The sequence below is a fragment of the Phycodurus eques genome, chromosome 16, assembly GCF_024500275.1.
Source record: "Phycodurus eques isolate BA_2022a chromosome 16, UOR_Pequ_1.1, whole genome shotgun sequence".
NCBI lineage: Eukaryota > Metazoa > Chordata > Actinopteri > Syngnathiformes > Syngnathidae > Phycodurus > Phycodurus eques.
This window is the reverse complement of record NC_084540.1, coordinates 17,292,874-17,310,893: the sequence shown is the minus strand read 5'-3', so window position 1 is coordinate 17,310,893 and position 18,020 is coordinate 17,292,874. Positions and strand designations below refer to the sequence as shown.

The following is an 18,020-nucleotide window of genomic DNA, read 5'->3' as shown; positions in this document are numbered from 1 at the left end:
ATTCAAAACTTGGCTCTGGCCTTCAGGTTTGGCTTTTCTCCGGGTGCTTTGGCTTCTTCCCACATTCCTGCTAACTTGACTGAAGAATTTTATTTAGGGGTGTCCAACTAATTCCAGAAGTCATGGAAAATTATGGCACGCAAATATTTCCGTATATTTTACAACTATTAAAAGTGAAGAAAAACTTGAATTTCGATATACTGTAGATTTTAGGACACACAGTTTATTTGCTCTAATAGGTGGCCTAGGGTTCTTGAGTTTGAAACCTACTGTATGCTCGAAATTTTCCATAGCTGTAAGTCTTATTGTGAATGGTTGTTTGTCTACATGTGCCTTGTGCAATCGTAGTGTACGCTGCCTCCTGCCCATCGTCAGCTGGCATAAGCTCCAGCTCACTCATTACTTCCAATGAGGACAAGCATTCAAAAATGGATGGTTGAAGAGGCTGAGGTTAAGCCTTGTTAGGGATGGGCTAATAATACAGTGGAACCCCTATTTACAAACTTAATTTGTTCGTAAATGGGATTTGTAAATTGGAAAAAAATAATAAAAGTCCCTATTTTAGTAAACGTTTGTACACTTTGAACACAATATAAAGCCATGCTGTACTGACAGGGGGTGATTGGTCAAAAATCTCTTCATTGAACAAGTTAACAGCAAGCCATCGACTTGGTCCAGAGCTTTCTCTTGGTCTTTTCGAAAATACTTCGCTTCCTTGGCCGTGTCAGCAGCAACAAAAACATCCCTTTTTTTTCACAAGAGTGGCAATTGTGGGCCTGTTTCTTCCGTACTCCTCACAAATTGTCTTTGTCCACAGTGAGTCCTTCCTTCATAACATGCTCATCTGACATTTTTGTTTGTTTGGTCTGTGGTTCGTAAATTGAATAGTTCGAACACAATCGAGGTTCCACTGTAGATTCCATCAATTGACTGTTGATCATGTTGAATAAATCTCGAAAACACTACTAATCTGTTGTCCTCTCGTTAGGATATGAGGGTACGCTCTGCGAGAGCAACATCAACAACTGCCAGCCTGACCCGTGCCACCACGGCACCTGCGTGGACGGCATCGCCAGCTACACGTGCAACTGCGACGCCGGCTACACGGGCTACCGCTGCGAGAACCAGCTCAATGAGTGCCACAGCAACCCTTGCCAGAACGGAGGCAAGTGTGTGGACCTGGTCAACAAATACATCTGCCAGTGCCAGCACGGCACATCAGGTACGTGACTTGGAGCTAATGCTGACATAGCTAATACTGTATCTACTCGCAAAATATTGGCTGTTTGTTACATTTCCACATTTAAATCTGAAATAAATAAAATGTCCTATTTAGCTAAATACTGTTTCCATTATTTACAATAAAATATTTTAAGTTTTTGGTTGCTAGGTTGCTTGAAGTACATTGGAAGTACAGTACTAATATTTTACTATGATTTTAAAATACTGTACTGTCTGTTATTAGTCAGTTTTCCAACTGATATGGAAGGTTTTGAAATATGCTTTCTGCTCAACATCTTGCATTATGTCATAATTGTGTGAAGTCCCTTAAATTGTGAGAGGGGGGGAAAGCATTTCAAACTTTGCTATCGCAACAGGCACCAACTGTGAGATCAATTTTGACGATTGTGCCAGTAACCCGTGTGACTACGGCATATGCAAAGACGGCATCAACCGCTACGACTGCGTTTGCAAGCCTGGCTTCACCGGTAAGTCATTGGGAATGTGAACATTCACCAGGGTTGTCCAAAGTCCGCTGCTTGTTTTTTTTTTATGGCCTGCGGTGTATTCTAATTATGAAATAAAAAATGTCCTGTCTTAGAAGATTACAAGAAAACATTAAAATGTTCAAATGTATCGCACACTTTTGTTTTTTCATTAAAAATGCAATTGTAAAAAATGAAATGTCACAAGACATCACATGTTGTATTTTAAAATTATTTACATTCGTTTAATTAATAACATTGAATAAAACATACAACTTTTTAAAACTAGAAAATTCTAAACAAATTTGGACTCTTACAAGATATCACACTAAAACTTTGCTTTGTTACCAAAAAAACCAAGCTGAAATGTAGAGTGTTGTGTTTTTTTGCTTGCTTTCAATTCATTTAACTGCTTTGCACCTTCTTTGCTGTATGTTGCCCTCAATGGAAAAAAGGTGGACATCCCTGATACGTTTAAATTTCATTTGCAGAGCATTCTTGACACTCGCTATCTTGTCAGGTCCCAAGTGTAACGTGGAGATAGATGAGTGTGCGTCGACCCCCTGTCGCAACGGAGGCACGTGCGTGGACGAGGAGAACGGCTTCCACTGCCAGTGCCCGGAGGGATTCAAGCCCCCGTACTGTTACTCGCAGGTGGATGAGTGCGGCAGCAGCCCCTGCGTCCATGGCGCATGCAGAGATGACATCAACGGGTATGCACGGGAGGAAGACTCATGCGACTTTGCCTTTTGGATTGTTTTGTGTTTGGCCAAACACTGATTGCTTTTGTGTCTTTGCAGTTACCGCTGTGATTGCGAGCCAGGCTGGGTGGGAAGGAACTGCGACCTGGACAGGAACGACTGTTTGCCGAGCCCCTGCCAGAACGCCGGCACCTGCATCGACCAACTCAACGGCTTCACCTGCAAGTGTCGTCAGGGCTTTAGAGGTAAGCCACGTGGTACACCTAACAGCAGAAATGGGCTTTAGACTATGGAGGAAATTAACCATGTCAAGCCATTAAATAATTGACCAAAAAAAATAATTTCTTTGAAAGTGGAGCCTTTATTGGTCTTTCTGAACAAAACAAAACAAATCAAAAATTGAAAAATCAGTTTGCCTATACAAAAATAATCACACTGACAACGTAGGGTCTTCAAAAACGTAACTATCGCATATGTTTCATTTGGCGTTTAATTTACAACCAATTAATTGTTCCTCTGATAGGTAACCTCTGCCAGGTGAACGTCAACGAGTGTGCGTCCAGTCCCTGCCTGAATAAGGGCACATGTGTCGACGGCGTGGCCAGCTTCACCTGTCTGTGCGAGCTTCCCTACAGCGGACCCACGTGCGCCGAAGTGCTCACCCCGTGCTCCCCGAACCCTTGCGCGAATCAGGCCGTCTGCACCCACACCCCAGACTACCTGGGCTACCAGTGCAACTGCCAGCCCGGTTGGCAAGGTGGGCACCTCGGAGGGATCTGACGGGAAGCGTTCGTATCCGTAGAATCTGACCTAAACGTGACTTGTTTTTTTTCTGCAGGGCAACTGTGTAACAGAGACGTGAACGAATGCCTCTCCAGCCCGTGCAAGAACCGCGGAACCTGCTCCAACACACTCGGGTCTTTTGCGTGCTCCTGCAGGCCCGGCTTCACTGGGCCCACCTGTGACACGGACATCAACGACTGCTCCCCAAGTGAGTGGCCGCAAGAATGTGAATGTGCGTGTTGTCAATCGCAAATCTTTCATTCTCTCCCTTTACCCACAAAGATCCATGCCTAAGCGGAGGCTCCTGTACGGACAGCGTCAACTCCTTCCACTGCAGCTGTCTGCCGGGCTTCACCGGGCCCCGCTGTGCTCTGGAGATCAACGAATGTCAGAGTTTGCCCTGCAAGAACGGCGGCACGTGCACAGACTTCGTCAACTCCTACACGTGCACCTGCAGGCCCGGCTTCACTGGCATCCACTGCGAAACCAACATACCGGATTGCACGGAAAGGTGGGTGGGTGGGTTTGAGACCCCTATTGAGCTCCAACAAGAGATGTCTCAAAATGTCTACCGTGAGAAAGATACAAGGAATGGAATGAAATGGAGTGAAGACTTCCACCAAGGCTGAATCATCCTAATTTGGATCAGAATCAGCATTCTGGTTATCATTTGGGGTCACATCGAGGCTCAACAGCAAATTTTGTTGCTCATTGATGGAGGAAAAATGCATTATCGTATTGACTTAATCTTACGTTTATTATTGCTATTGGAGTTTGGCATTGTGCGGAACCATTGTCTATCATACTAAGAGCTGTTTGTAATATTTTGTCCCTCTGCTGAAACAGTACAAACACCTCCTACTATAATACTATGCACTTCTGCTAAACTAAATACAGCAGTGATAAAAATAAATAATTATTTTGTGTGCATCTATTGATGCTAGTGATGCATCATGACACACAAAATAATTAAATACTCTTCCGCTAAATGGTAGAAGGTACGGTTAACCTATCCACCCATTGCCATTCATACAACAGAATAAGTACATTTATGAATAAATTGAAACGAGATCATTATTTCAATATATACTGTTTACTTCTTGTTACATTTTCATTTGCTTTTTTGCCGTAACATTTTATTTTTTATCAAAGAACATTCCTTTGCTCTATAAATGTTGAGATTAATTGAATTACATCGTGCAGGAGTACCTAATGAAATGTTTGGTGCATGTAAAGTGACTTAATATGTGACTAACTAACTAATTTCCATGTGCGCAGCTCGTGCTTCAACGGAGGGACGTGCACAGATAGGATCAACGGCTACTCGTGTACGTGCCGCTCAGGCTTCACCGGCTCCCACTGCCAGTACGAGGTCAACGAGTGCGACTCGCAGCCTTGCCTCAACGGGGGTCTCTGTCAAGATGCTCTGGAGTCATTCCGCTGCACCTGCCCCAAAGGCTACGCCGGCACACGTTGTCAGGTACACACACAAAAAAAACAAAAAAAAAAACAGTTCTAATCAAAGCTGAACGTCTTGAGTGTTAATATAAACCAACTGTTGCTGTTATTCTGCGCTCCTAGACACAAGTTGACTGGTGCAGGCGCTACTCTCCCTGCCAGAATGGAGGACGATGTCATCAAAAAGACTCGTCCTACATCTGTGATTGCGCTCACGGCTGGTCTGGACGTTACTGCGACATTCCCAGGGTCTCCTGTGAGACGGCTGCTCGCCAAAGAGGTATACTTTTCCTTTTTCTACTCCTCCTCCCGTTTGCCACGCAGCAGAGTCGCTCACGGCTCCTTCTCTTGTCACCAGGACTCCAGACAGACGAGCTTTGCCACCACGGCGGTCACTGCGTCAATACGGGCAACACGCACTACTGCAAGTGTCCCAGCGACTACGCTGGCAGCTACTGCGAGAGCCAAGTGGACCACTGCGAAGACAAACCCTGCCGCAATGGCGCCACCTGCAGGGGTTACGTTGGAGGATATCAGTGTGACGTGAGTTCACAGTGATGAAACATTGTTGGACCACTCCTGCCTGTCAAGCATTTACTTTGTCAGGAGTCCAGTTTTGTCTCTTGAATTCATTTTATTTTTCTTATTTTGTATCCATTAATTAATTAGTAAATGGATTTATTGTAGATAATAAAATTAAAGGACATAATCGATTAAAATTGTATGTATGAATGTGAATGTTTTAAATTTATTTTATTAAATAATTGGTTAATTCATCATTTGAAAAGTTAGAATCAATAGTTTAAAAATAATTCATTGGAATCAAGTAATATTAATTTTTGTTGTTTTTGTGAATTTCGACTTGTCCAATCAGGGGTTGCCACAGCAGGTCACTTGAATAAATTGTTTCAGATTTATTTATTTATTTATCTGTTTAAATACACCAGCTGCACTTCTTGACACAAGCCAGCCCTTTTAATTTATTAATTTTTTTAAATCTGTGGCCGGGTATTGGGGTACTGGCTGGGAATCCAACCTGCACTGTCTGCATAAAAGGTAGTAGTAGCTACCACTACACTACCAGTGTTAAAATAAAATCAATAATTCAAGTAATTTATAATAAAAATAATGCAATATATATACTGTATTTTTACCTACAGTACAAATTTCCTCTTCACCACATCTATATCTATCCGTCCATTTTAAAAATCAAATGTGGCCCTTGAGCATAAAAGTTTACGCAGCCCATACGATATCCCCATCTAATAATCCTGTTTTTCCTTTGCATGTCCTTACAGTGTATGCCAGGCTTCACTGGTCAGAACTGCGAGCTGGAGATCAACGAGTGTCAGTCTCATCCTTGCCAGAACGGAGGCACGTGCATCGACCTCGTCGGACATTACATCTGCTCCTGTCCTCCAGGCACACTGGGTATGCACGCGCTAGGACAACACAAAGCTTGCCTAAAAAGTCCTCAGTTTACGTTGGCCATTATACTACTTCTGACTGTGAATGTACACCCCCAATTCCAATGAAGTCTGGACGTTGTGTTAAACATCAATAAAAACAGAATACAATGATTCTGTTTTTAGAACATCTTGCATGATTTCTCCAGATTGTCTGAACCTTTTGATGATATTATGGACCGTAGATGATGAAATCCCGAAATTCCTTGCAATTGTACGTTGAGGAACTTTGTCCTTAAACTGTTCGACTTTTTTCTCACGCACTTGTTCACAAAGAGGTGAACCTCGCCCCATCTTTGCTTGTGAATGATTGAGCAATTCAGGGAAGCTCCTTTTCTACCCAATCATGGCGCCCGCCTGTTCCCAATTAGCCTCTTCACCTGTGGGATGTTCCAAATAGGTGTTTGATGAGCATTCCTCGACTTTCTCAGTCATTTTTGCCACCTGTCCCAGCTTTTTTGGAACGTCCTGCAGCCACAAAATTCTAAGTGAATGATTATTTGCTAAAAGCAATAAGGTTTATCAGTTTGAACATTAAATATCTTGTCTTTCTAGTGTATTCAATTAAATATAGGTTGAATATGTCAAATCATTGTATTCTGTTTTCATTTATGTTTAACACACCATCCCAACTTCATTGGAATTGGAGTTGTATTAATAACTCTAACTCGCCAACAATCATCTCACACAAGGTGTCCTCTGCGAGATCAACGAAGACGACTGCGCTCCGCCTATGAGACTTCGCAGCGCTCCCCCCAAGTGCCTCAACAACGGCACCTGCGTGGACCGAGTGGGAGGGTACCGCTGCAACTGTCCTCCCGGGTTTACTGGCGAGCGGTGCGAGGGGGACATCAACGAGTGTCTCTCCAACCCCTGCAGCCCCTCCAACAGCTTGGACTGCATCCAGATGCCCAACGACTACCAGTGTGTCTGCAAGGCCGGCTTCACAGGTTAGATCCTGCTTCGTCTCTCCTAACTGTAACGGTCGAGGCAGATGGCTGCCTTACATCCTCTCAATTAGTTAAAAAAAAATAATTAAAAAATATATATATATATTTTTTTTTTTTTTTTTTTTAAATCATTCATACATTTTGTCAAATCTTACCATAATACAGTCAGTGCATTCCACCATAAATATTGATTGAAATGGGGAGCAATGACATTGAAAATTAGTGTTTGTTTCTGACACTTTGGGATCATTAAACAGATCTGATCATTGCTATTCCTGTTAACGAACATAAGGCAAGGGTTAAGTGAACTTCCAATGTGAATGCAAAAGAACCAAGTTCCATTTCTCTTTGCCTTTTCCGGGTAGTCCATTTTAAGAGGACAGAGTACAGCTTGTGTCATCCAGAATTGAGGTTTTAAAGCTTTGTCGGAGGTCTGCGCTGGTGACTGATCTTTTTGTGTGTGTGTCTTTATTCTATGTTTTAGGTCGAAGGTGCCAAAACAGGTTCAGTGCATGTGAGTCTCAGCCTTGTCAAAACGGAGGAGCATGCTCTGCATCCGGTTCTGTTGTTGGCTACACATGCACATGTCAGCTTGTAAGTCTTGGTACATTGGTTTAATTATCCTAAATATAAAAACAGTGAACCCAAACTGTTCGCGGGGAATAGGGGCCGAGCCCTGCCACAAATAGCGAAATGCTGCGAATAATTCATGGCCCCCCAAAGGGGGTTCGTAATTGCGTATAGATGTCACAATATGGTGGCAAAGGATCATAAAGCATCAACACCATGCAATCAGGAACCCATGGCACATGCACAACTTTTGTTCAGTTGTTCAATTACTCAATACAAATAAACATCAATAGTATTACCTAGCATGCTAGCCTAAATAACATGCTAGCACAAACTGACATGACATCACACATGTGCAAACAAATATGCACACTAGCACTTTACAGTCAATCAACTCATCTTTTTGAATTTGCACACAATAATAAATGTTAGGGACTACTGTACAGATAAATTGTCATGGCTTAATTAGACTTCACAGCAAATTTGTGAATGTCAAACCGCGAATATGCAAGGGTTTACTGTATGTCTTAATTTATATTTTGTTATACTGTCTGTCTTGTCTGTAGTACCAGAGTGACAAAGCAACTAGACACAAATTCCTCATGTGTTTTGACATACTTGGGCAGGAAATATGATTCCAATTCTCATCCGCAGGGTTACACGGGGCCCATTTGCGAGCGAAGCATGTCCTGCCGCGAGCTGTCTTGCTACAACGGCGGAAGCTGCACTCTCACCACACGGGGGGCGCGCTGCACCTGCCTGCCCGGTTACGGCGGGCCGCAGTGCGCCCACCGCAGCAACGAGGGCTGCGCTTCGCAGCCATGTCGCAACGGCGGCCTGTGCACTGAGGAGACCGCCTTCCCGTTCTTCCACTGCCAGTGTCCCAGCAGCTGGACGGGCAAACGGTGCGAGCAAGCCGGCCGAGTCAACGAGATCCCGGCCCTGTCGTGCCCGCTGGCTGACTGCCACGGCAAGTCCAACGACAGCGTGTGCGACAAGGAGTGCAGCACGTTGGCTTGCCGCTGGGACGGCGGCGACTGTTCTTTGGCGGTCAACCCCTGGGCCCGGTGTTCGGACTCTCGCTGCTGGCGCGTCTTCAACAACAGCCAGTGCGACGAGTCGTGCAACAATGCAGACTGTCTGTATGACAACTTTGACTGCAAAACCAAGGAGAAAGTTTGCAAGTGAGTTTTTGTTTGAGCCAAATTGATTTGGTTTTGATCGTGATCCAGATCAACATTTTCAACATGGGAACACATGTAAACACATATGGTATGATCTAAGGGCAAATTCATCAACTTCTCATCCTGTTCTACAAAATGTTTCTTGGTGCTTGGTGGATTTAACTCTAAAATGTGGCAACAGATTTGAATAGAATTTTGAGTTTAAATTCATAATGAGCCACCATCAAATGAATCATTATCTGAACTTATTTGAAGAAATTTCGATGCAATTAGGGAATGAAGTTTGGTGAAATTTAGAGTTTAACTTTCGGATCCAAATGTCTGGGTCCAGATCAGATTTACGGCGTAATCCTGAGGATCTGATCACATTTTGTTTGAAATTTGATTTGTGTCTTTGGTATGACCTAAGAACAAATGAATTGAATTTTGATCATAATCTGCATCTGGATCATTTTTCCATGTGGATTTTACTTTAAAATTTCAATTTAGACTTTAAGCCTTAGGCCGAATTACTCCATTTTTGACTGCATCCAGATTTCTGGATCCAAATCAAAAGTGAACAGATTCGGTCTATTTGAGATCTATTTGACTGTGTTCTTGAGCCGCAATTTCGATTCTGAATTCTTTAAAAAGAATTATACATTTGCTGTGTATATTCAATATAGCCTGATTAACTTTGATTCATAGATACTAATTGACGATCATGGATGCAAATGTGGAGATCTGGATCAAATTTAGAACACAGAACATGCCCCTTTCTTACTGAGGGAGAATGATGTCAATCTTCTTTTTGTGGTTCCTTCAGTCCCATCTATGAGACCTACTGTATCGACCACTACGCCGACGGCCTGTGCGACCAAGGCTGCAACACGGAGGAGTGCGGCTGGGACGGCCTGGACTGCGCTCAAAAGGTTCCTGAAGACATCGTGGACGGTGCCTTGGTTTTGGTGGTGCTGCTGCCTCCGGATGAGCTTCTCCGCACCAGCACCGCCTTCCTGCTCAAGCTGAGCGCCATCCTTCACACCACGCTGCGCTTCCGGCTGGACCACAACGGCGAGGCTATGATCCGGCCCTACACCCGGCGGGAGGCCCGCCTCAAGCGGGAGCTGCAGCCTCAGCAGGAGATCATTGGGTGAGTCGCACACGCAGATGGAGAACAGTTGGGAGAGGTTTTAGAGCAAAACTCAATGGATTCAAATTCAAAATGTATTAAATAAAATAAAATAAAAAGTTCAAAGAAAATGTTACTTAAATCAAAGTTTAAAAACAAACAGTTCTTAAAGGTTAAATGCAAATGTATTGTACAAAAAAACTAAAAGGCATTGGTGCCTTGAGATATGAGTAACTCTGCCAATGATTTTTTGAGATGCGAGCCATGTGTTCATCAAAAATCGACTTCAACCTGTTTACTGACACTCCCAGTTGAAGTTTACTGTATTTAAAACAACCACATAGCTTGGCCTTTCAATCAGCTACTTTAATGCTAACACTGGATTTATGTTGCAGCGCTTTTCCCCTTTAATCAGCGGGTTAAACACAAACGGCGGAGGAACGCATGTAGACAGACAATATAACAGTACTTGGTCATATTCTTTAACCTTTGTGGACAACGAATAATATTAGTACCGTACTGATGAGTTGGAAGGAGTTAGACAGCTCAATGAACAGTATATCTTTCTCTATATCTTATACTACCCAAAAGGGGGCACCAGAGAGACATCTGACCAAATATTTGTAATAATATTTAATAATTCTATTTAATTATGTCATTACTGTATTACAATAACTTTTGTTGGGTTTTTTTTGTGCGGGGAGGCGGAGGGGGGCGGGGTGCTGGAACGGATTCGTGGCATTTCCATTCAATTAATTGGGAAAAGATTATTTGAGGTACGGGTTTTTGAGTTAGATTTAAATTTGTATCTCAAGGCACCACTATACAGCGGAGCTGTATTTAGACAGTGAGTCTTTCATGTCACTAGTGGTACTTTGAGAATCACCATTTTAGAGACTTCAGATCACTAACATCAGTCTCTCCTTTGTCTCCGACAGCTCCATAGTGTACCTGGAAATAGACAACCGCTTGTGTACCAACGACTGCTTCCCATCGGCCGAGAGCGCCGCGGACTACCTCGGAGCCTTGTCGGCCGTCGAAATGCTCCGCTTCCCGTACCCCCTCAAAGAAGTCCGCGGTGGGTAGAGGCGCACTTGATTAGCACAGCAGGAGCCACGAGCCACATATCTGCAACCACTTTCTTGTCTGTGCCTGCGCAGGAGAAAAGATTGTGGACATAGTGGACCCTATTCCTCAATGGGCCAAGCTGATGCTGGTGAGCATAGCCTCGCTTTTCCTGCTGGTCATCATGGTGTTCGGCATGCTGATTTCCCGGAGAAAGCGTGAGCACAGCACCCTGTGGTTCCCCGAGGGCTTCTTCCTCAAGAAGGATCCCAGCAGCAACAAGAACCGCAGGGAGCCAGTGGGCCAGGATGCTCTCGGAATGAAGTAAGTTCCGAGGAATCAAGGAATATTTGCAAATATTTCATCGGGTCCTCGGTTTACGATGGTACGTAAAGTTCGGACTCTAAGAAGCCATCGTTTCTTTAACACAAAAATGGAATCAGCACTATACGCGCTCCGTGGAAACAATTACCGGAAGTTAGGCCTGGTACACACACAAGGATTTTTCAAATCTTAAAAGATGTTTTTTTTATCTGTGACACACCCCATAAAGATTGAAAAAAAATCGGGCATTTAACAGTTTTGGTTAAAGTGTGTTTAGTGTGCTCAGATACACAGAATACCACGCACACAAAGTTTCTGTTCTGCCTCCAATCTCAAAATCCCGCATGTTCACACGTGAGCTCAGAAAACCGAAGAAGAAGAGACGCTTCCGGCTTTGCGCCGCTCTTTGCCAGGTGCTTCCGAAGGTTGCCGGAGCCGATAGTCTTGTAAAATGGCGATGTCGACTTGAAAACGACTTGCTTTGGAAAATACATCTTGCTGTCTGGCAAACCCACTTTTATACAAAAATACGTCGTCTAATTGGTCAACGAGGATAGGCTCTTGCTCACCTGTGACATTAATCAGAACAAGGGCTGTAGGTTCCTTTGGTCCTATTTTTTATATTCTTCTGTATTATCAACAGACATATGCCCAAAACTGCTGAAGAGTCTCTGCTTGGAGATCACAACGACCAGTGGATAGACACTGAATGCCCAGAGCCCAAAAGACTGAAGGTCAGTCCGTGCTACATCCACACACACACACACAAAAGCACAGTGGTTAAATCGTGACATTGACCGCTCTGCCGTTTTTTGTTTTGTTTTGTTTTTTAAGATGGAGGAACCAAGCATGCCGTCAGACGGCGAGGATGCCGTGGACTGCCGGCAATGGACGCAGCATCACCTGGCAGCGGCAGACATCCGCGTGCCGCCCACCATGGCGCTCACGCCGCCGCAAGGGGAGTTTGAAAGCGACTGCATGGATGTTAACGTCCGAGGACCAGGTTGGTAGTGAGAACGGATCTGATTTTGAAAACTATATTTATTTAAACACCTATACATATTGTACATACCAATACAGGGTGTTCCAAAAAAATGTCTATTATGCCATTAAATTATCTTAAATTCAATGTTATTTTCTTTAATTTAACTCGTTAGACGTTTATCTACGTCCATATAGGCCTAAATCAAAATGAAACGTTAATGGCCAGTCAAAGAGAGAATCATTTTTGGGACACCCTCAAATGTTTCACACACTGGACATGCTGGTTGTATAATAATTCATCATCATATGTCACTCTGTCAATAATATACTTCCCAATTTGCCGTCATTGTACAAAAATAATTGGACTCTACTATTTTTGGCTTACTATGTATACCAACATGCAACATCTTTATCTAGCTAATCTAATCTAACCCTGTATCTAACTATTGTTTTACTAGACGGTTTCACTCCACTGATGCTGGCGTCGTTCTGCGGAGGCGGCCTGGAGCCCGAGATTCCCGAGGAGGAGGAGAGCGAGGAGTGCTCGGCCAACATCATCTCCGACCTCATCTACCAGGGCGCGTCGCTCGCCGCCCAAACGGATCGCACGGGCGAGACGGCGCTCCACCTGGCTGCCCGCTACGCCCGCGCCGACGCCGCCAAGAGGCTCCTGGACGCTGGGGCGGACGCCAACGCTCAGGACAACACCGGACGGTCGCCCCTGCACGCCGCCGTGGCTGCAGACGCGCAGGGAGTGTTCCAGGTACACATCAAAATGAACGCACATCTGTAAAAATATAATATTATGTAATAATGTAATGCGAGAAAAGGACCAAAGATGTAACCCCCATCTTTCTCTTCCGGTAGATCCTGATCCGAAACAGGGCCACAGATCTTGACTCGCGCATGTACGACGGCTCCACTGCGCTCATCCTGGCCGCCCGGCTGGCGGTGGAGGGAATGGTGGAGGAACTCATCACTTGCCACGCAGATGTCAATGCAGTTGATGAGCTGGGTAAGCAGCTGCTGCTTTTCTTATCATCATGCTATCCAAATTTAACCCGTCACCTTTCATATGGCCTGCAAAAAACAACCGGCCCTTTAGAGCAGGGGTCTCCAAATCATTTTTATAGTAAGCCACATTGTAGTTTTGTTTTTTGTTCAGTGGTGGCATCAAGCCACAAGATGGCAACAGTCAGTCCAGAACTGTACGAACCACGACACAAGTATTGGTATTATGTGGGGGGCGGGGGGATTAGATGCAAAGGGCAGAAAAAGGACTAAAACATATATTAAAAACTAATAGTTATTATAAATTTAACAAAAATAATTCATACATTTTATTCATAATATATTTTTTCTTAAACTTATTTCCAAATAGATTATAATTAATATTAATTTACAATTACATGTAAAAAAAAAAAAAAAAAAAAAAAAATTGAAATTGAAATTGAAATTGCACAAAATGAATGCAATTTTTTGAACATATAATACATCAGAATCAGCTTTATTGGCCAAGTATGACACACATTTGCCACTCTAGTACAACAAACAGCCACTATGACAAAATATACATTTAGGACATAAAGACCAGGGGTATGCAGAGTCATTGGTAGTACATATGATAATAGTGCATTTCCTGAAGCGTATAATACAAGTTTATTTTATGCAGTAAATTCACTACATCCAGAGTGAATAATGTCATGATTTTATGTTCTCATAATTTTAATGATTATACTCAGAGCTCAAGACATTTGCATATTATATAAGAAACAATCAAAATGATTTTTAGTACCGAAATTTGGTAGGAATTGGCCTTCTAGAAAGAAGACTTAAGAATGATATACTGTTGTACCATAGTCAATATTTTGGAAATACTTTCAAATATTTCTTTTTTTTTTTTCCATTTGTTGTATTAATGATCGTGATTTATCTTCAACGATATCACTATAGTGACTAGCAGGCCGTCAAAGGCAACCATTAAGTTGATGCAGGATTGAAATGAATTGTACTCACCTAACTGTTGAGTAGCAAATGTTGAATGGAGTTTGTGTTGCCCGTCAGGTAAATCTGGTTTGCACTGGGCTGCGGCTGTTAACAATGTGGACGCGACTGTTGCCTTGCTCAAGAACGGCGCAAACAAAGACATGCAAGATCTTAAGGTACGGCCTCCGCTTGTTCTCGTGTTCTACCAGCTGTGTTTCTAACCTTCTGCGTGCGTGTCGGTGTGTTGTTCAGGAGGAGACGCCTCTATTCCTCGCGGCTCGCGAGGGAAGCTGTGAGGCCGTCAAAGTTCTGCTGGCTCACTTTGCCAACCGGGAGATTACGGACCACATGGATAGGCTGCCCAGGGACATTGCGCAGGAGCGCATGCACCACGACATCGTGCAGCTCCTGGACGAGTACAACACCGTGCGGAGCCCCCAGGGCCACGGCGGGCCTGGACTTCACCTCTCCAGCGGGCACACCCTGTCGCCCCTCATGTGCCCGCCCAGCGCCTTCCTGCCCAGCCTGAAGACCACCCCGCAGGGCAAGAAGAACCGTCGGCCGGGGGCTAAGGGCTCCGGCCTCGGAGGTCAGCACCCCGGTGGTCTGAAGGACTCGGTCAAGGCCCGCAACAAGAAGCTGACCTTGGACATGCAGAGCGCCTTGCTGGAGAGCTCGGTCACCCTCTCCCCGGTGGACTCGCTGGACTCGCCTCACGGTGGCGCTAGCAACGCCGGCTACATCACCAACCCGACGTCCCCGGTGGCCATGCCGTCGCCTGGGCTCTTCCACTCGTCCATGTCGGTCCCGGGCACGCCCATGGTGCACGCCGGCATGCTGGACGGCGGCGGCCCCTTCGCCGTGTCTCTGGCGCAGCTCAACGACCTGGGCAACGGAGGCATGTCCCTACAGGGCCGCGTCTCCATGGCGTCTGACGTCAGCCACGGCTACGTGCTGAGCTCGCCGGGGCAGATGGGGCTAAACATGGGCCTGGTGAGCCCGGTCAGCGTGCCGTTCGACTGGCAGAGCCGAGTGTCCGCCTCCCAGTGCGGTCAGCAGGTGGTGAACCTGGTGCAGAGTGGCCCAGTGACGGTCATGCACCCGCAGCAGCAGACCATGCTGATGCACCAGCAGCAGATGTACCGTGGCGCCATGTTGCAACCCACGCCCGTCACCTCCACGCCCAGCGTCAGCCCGGTCAAGCTGCCCTCCATCACTGAGCAGCAGATCATGAGCCACTCCTTGAGCGGCCAGCAGAATATGGCCCGCATGGCCTCCTCCACGCCGCCCACGCCGCAAACCTCGCAACCCCCGCCGCCTTTCTTCCAGCAGCCTCCTCCTCAGGCCCCGCCGGGCGTCGCCGTCGCCCCGCCCGCTCAACCCGCGGCCCCCCAGCCCGGCTCCACGGAGGATTACCCCACCCCGCCCTCGCAGCACAGCTACACGTCGGCGCTCGACGCCACGCCCAAGCATTACCTGCACCTGCCCACCGAGCACCCCTACCTGACCCCCTCGCCCGAGTCGCCCGAGCCCTGGTCCAGCCCCTCTCCTCAGTGCGTGTCCGACTGGTCAGACTCCACGCCTAGCCCTGCCGTCGCCGGCTCCGCCCAAACCCAAATTCCTAAAAACCCAGAGGCCAACAAAAAGATGCAGGTGTTTTCTTGAAGATGCAGTTTATGTGTCAGCCTGTTTCCAAGATTTTTTATTGGATTTGGATTGACTTGTTGTTTATGCCGAGGACCGCCCACCCGCGTGCGATGTTTGCGGACGTCTTGTGAGACACAGTAAAAGGGAAACGTGTGTTGTCTGAAAAACCAGCAGGCAATTTAATGAAGTAATTCTGTCACAGATGGACTTTATTATTAATTCAAAAAAATTTTTAAAAATGTATATGAAGAAAACCAAGTCTTTTATTTGAAAAGACTTATGGGTACTCTCCTGAAAACTAACCAACATTTAAAAGTAGATAAAGGCTGAAGGGAATTCATTTATTTTTATTTATTGTTTGTATTTTTTGTAGGTATTTTCACACTCCTTTTTGTCCTAGTTTCACGCGAGGGAAAAAAAAAAGTGCCACTTCTTGCCTAATTTAATTTATCCTTCAGGCCTGCTCATCACCTCTCCTGGTATTTATTCAGGCCCGTTCAAATGTTACGTGGAGATTCGCTCTGCCAGCGTAGTGAAGTGTCCCAATTGGATTCAATTGTGCTTTCTCTTTAGAGTATTAAGAATGTAGATGAGTGTGTCTGAAGCACTTCAAGTGGTGACTGGCCAAATGAACCACACAATGGATATTTATGTGACAGGAGTGGAATTGAAAGCACATCTATTTTTTTAATGATGGCCTTTTAAAAAAAAAAAAAAAAAATCTTCCACCTCTGATTTTTTTTTTTTTTTTTTTTTAGTTTTTCTTGTCATCATTTTAAATGACAGTTTCAACTTGTTTTGCCTTTAAAATCAGCCTGTCACTGCCTTTTTTAAAGACTGTATTTTGTTTGTATCCTTGTTTCATTGTTTAATACATGCATTCCTTTTTCTAGTTTCACCTCACATTTACTAAAATATGCTCACCAGCTGCTATTTTTTTTTTCTCCATCATTCCTCACGGCAAATTTCAATATTTTTAATGCCGTTTATTGAGCATCTACCGTGGTGGACGTGCATTCTTAGAGTGTTACAAGAGACTGAAGGAAGGAACGCTACCGTGTAGTGCTGCACCTTTTAGCTTTTGACACTTTCCAAGGATGGATGACGCGCTCGCAAAGCCAAGCGCTTTATTCCCATCAGCCTTGAGATTTGATTTAAAATTAAAAATGACCATTCTATATTCATCGTACCATGGTGTGAACACGAGTGGCATGCCACGCCTGTAGAAACTACTACTTCTACTACTACTAGTCTTTCTTTATTGTTGTGTCCAGTTCACATTTGTTCACAAGTTCCACTCTGACTCGACATAAAACTGTTGTTGTTTTTGTTTGATTCATTTTCGGGGTTTTATAAATATATATATTATGTAACTTACCTGCCAGTTTTCCCTTCCAGGTCGCACTGAGTGTTTGTACATTTCAACTTTTTGACGTTTTCTGTATGTACATACAGTATGTTTGTTCCCGGGTAGATCTTTTGCTTGAAAAGTCTTATGTTTCTAAAATGATTGTTATGTACTAAAAAAGACAAAAATAAAATATACTTCATTTAGCATAAGTGGGAGTGTTGGACTCTTATTTTTTCACGTCTTGATTTAATTGTTAATGCTTCTCATCTCCCCTTCAATGTGTCTGTTAAAATTGACCCCCCCAAAACTTTTTTTAAGAGTAATCCCTATATCCTTTTAATTTTTTTACATTGTATAAAGAGATAATGATCACCCATCTGAAATGATCACACCAATAAAGGTAGTTATAGCAGGTTTTCAATTAATGATTCTTACGATTAACCATTTTTATTTCATCAGTTAACCTCTAATTTTATTCCATTTCAATTAATTGTGACATTGAATGTGAAATAGCTTCTAAAAATCTGTTTTTTGCTTCTTTTTTTTTGCATCAAACTAAACATTCCCTTTTTTGTTCATTATCTTTAATTACAAATCTGATGCTTAGATCATCAGGGGTGCCACAGGAAATGATCCAATCTCAACTTCCCTGAAAATGATTGTTAATTATAGATTTAGCATTGTTCATTTATTATTTCATGTTTTTCTAATGTACAAAATGGGTGCCTTGGCTC

At 44.2% G+C, this 18,020-nt stretch overlaps 1 protein-coding gene across 1 annotated transcript in view; it reads left to right on the top strand.

The window, feature by feature from the left end:
* The window catches only part of notch3 (notch receptor 3), a 34,931-nt gene extending 17,442 nt beyond the window's left edge, over nucleotides 1-17,489 (top strand). Inside the window, exons 11-33 of the mRNA XM_061700068.1 lie at nucleotides 989-1,222; nucleotides 1,599-1,709; nucleotides 2,227-2,419; nucleotides 2,507-2,652; nucleotides 2,931-3,164; nucleotides 3,246-3,398; nucleotides 3,473-3,701; nucleotides 4,469-4,670; nucleotides 4,772-4,928; nucleotides 5,007-5,191; nucleotides 5,947-6,079; nucleotides 6,807-7,064; nucleotides 7,549-7,658; nucleotides 8,289-8,818; nucleotides 9,624-9,950; nucleotides 10,868-11,007; nucleotides 11,090-11,318; nucleotides 11,962-12,052; nucleotides 12,153-12,321; nucleotides 12,761-13,065; nucleotides 13,170-13,317; nucleotides 14,367-14,464; nucleotides 14,541-17,489. Coding sequence (XP_061556052.1) covers nucleotides 989-1,222; nucleotides 1,599-1,709; nucleotides 2,227-2,419; nucleotides 2,507-2,652; nucleotides 2,931-3,164; nucleotides 3,246-3,398; nucleotides 3,473-3,701; nucleotides 4,469-4,670; nucleotides 4,772-4,928; nucleotides 5,007-5,191; nucleotides 5,947-6,079; nucleotides 6,807-7,064; nucleotides 7,549-7,658; nucleotides 8,289-8,818; nucleotides 9,624-9,950; nucleotides 10,868-11,007; nucleotides 11,090-11,318; nucleotides 11,962-12,052; nucleotides 12,153-12,321; nucleotides 12,761-13,065; nucleotides 13,170-13,317; nucleotides 14,367-14,464; nucleotides 14,541-15,953 — 5,795 coding nt within the window. The 3' untranslated portion in view covers nucleotides 15,954-17,489. The remainder of the gene's footprint in view (nucleotides 1-988; nucleotides 1,223-1,598; nucleotides 1,710-2,226; nucleotides 2,420-2,506; nucleotides 2,653-2,930; nucleotides 3,165-3,245; nucleotides 3,399-3,472; nucleotides 3,702-4,468; nucleotides 4,671-4,771; nucleotides 4,929-5,006; nucleotides 5,192-5,946; nucleotides 6,080-6,806; nucleotides 7,065-7,548; nucleotides 7,659-8,288; nucleotides 8,819-9,623; nucleotides 9,951-10,867; nucleotides 11,008-11,089; nucleotides 11,319-11,961; nucleotides 12,053-12,152; nucleotides 12,322-12,760; nucleotides 13,066-13,169; nucleotides 13,318-14,366; nucleotides 14,465-14,540) is intronic.
* Nucleotides 17,490-18,020: the final 531 nt, after the last annotated feature.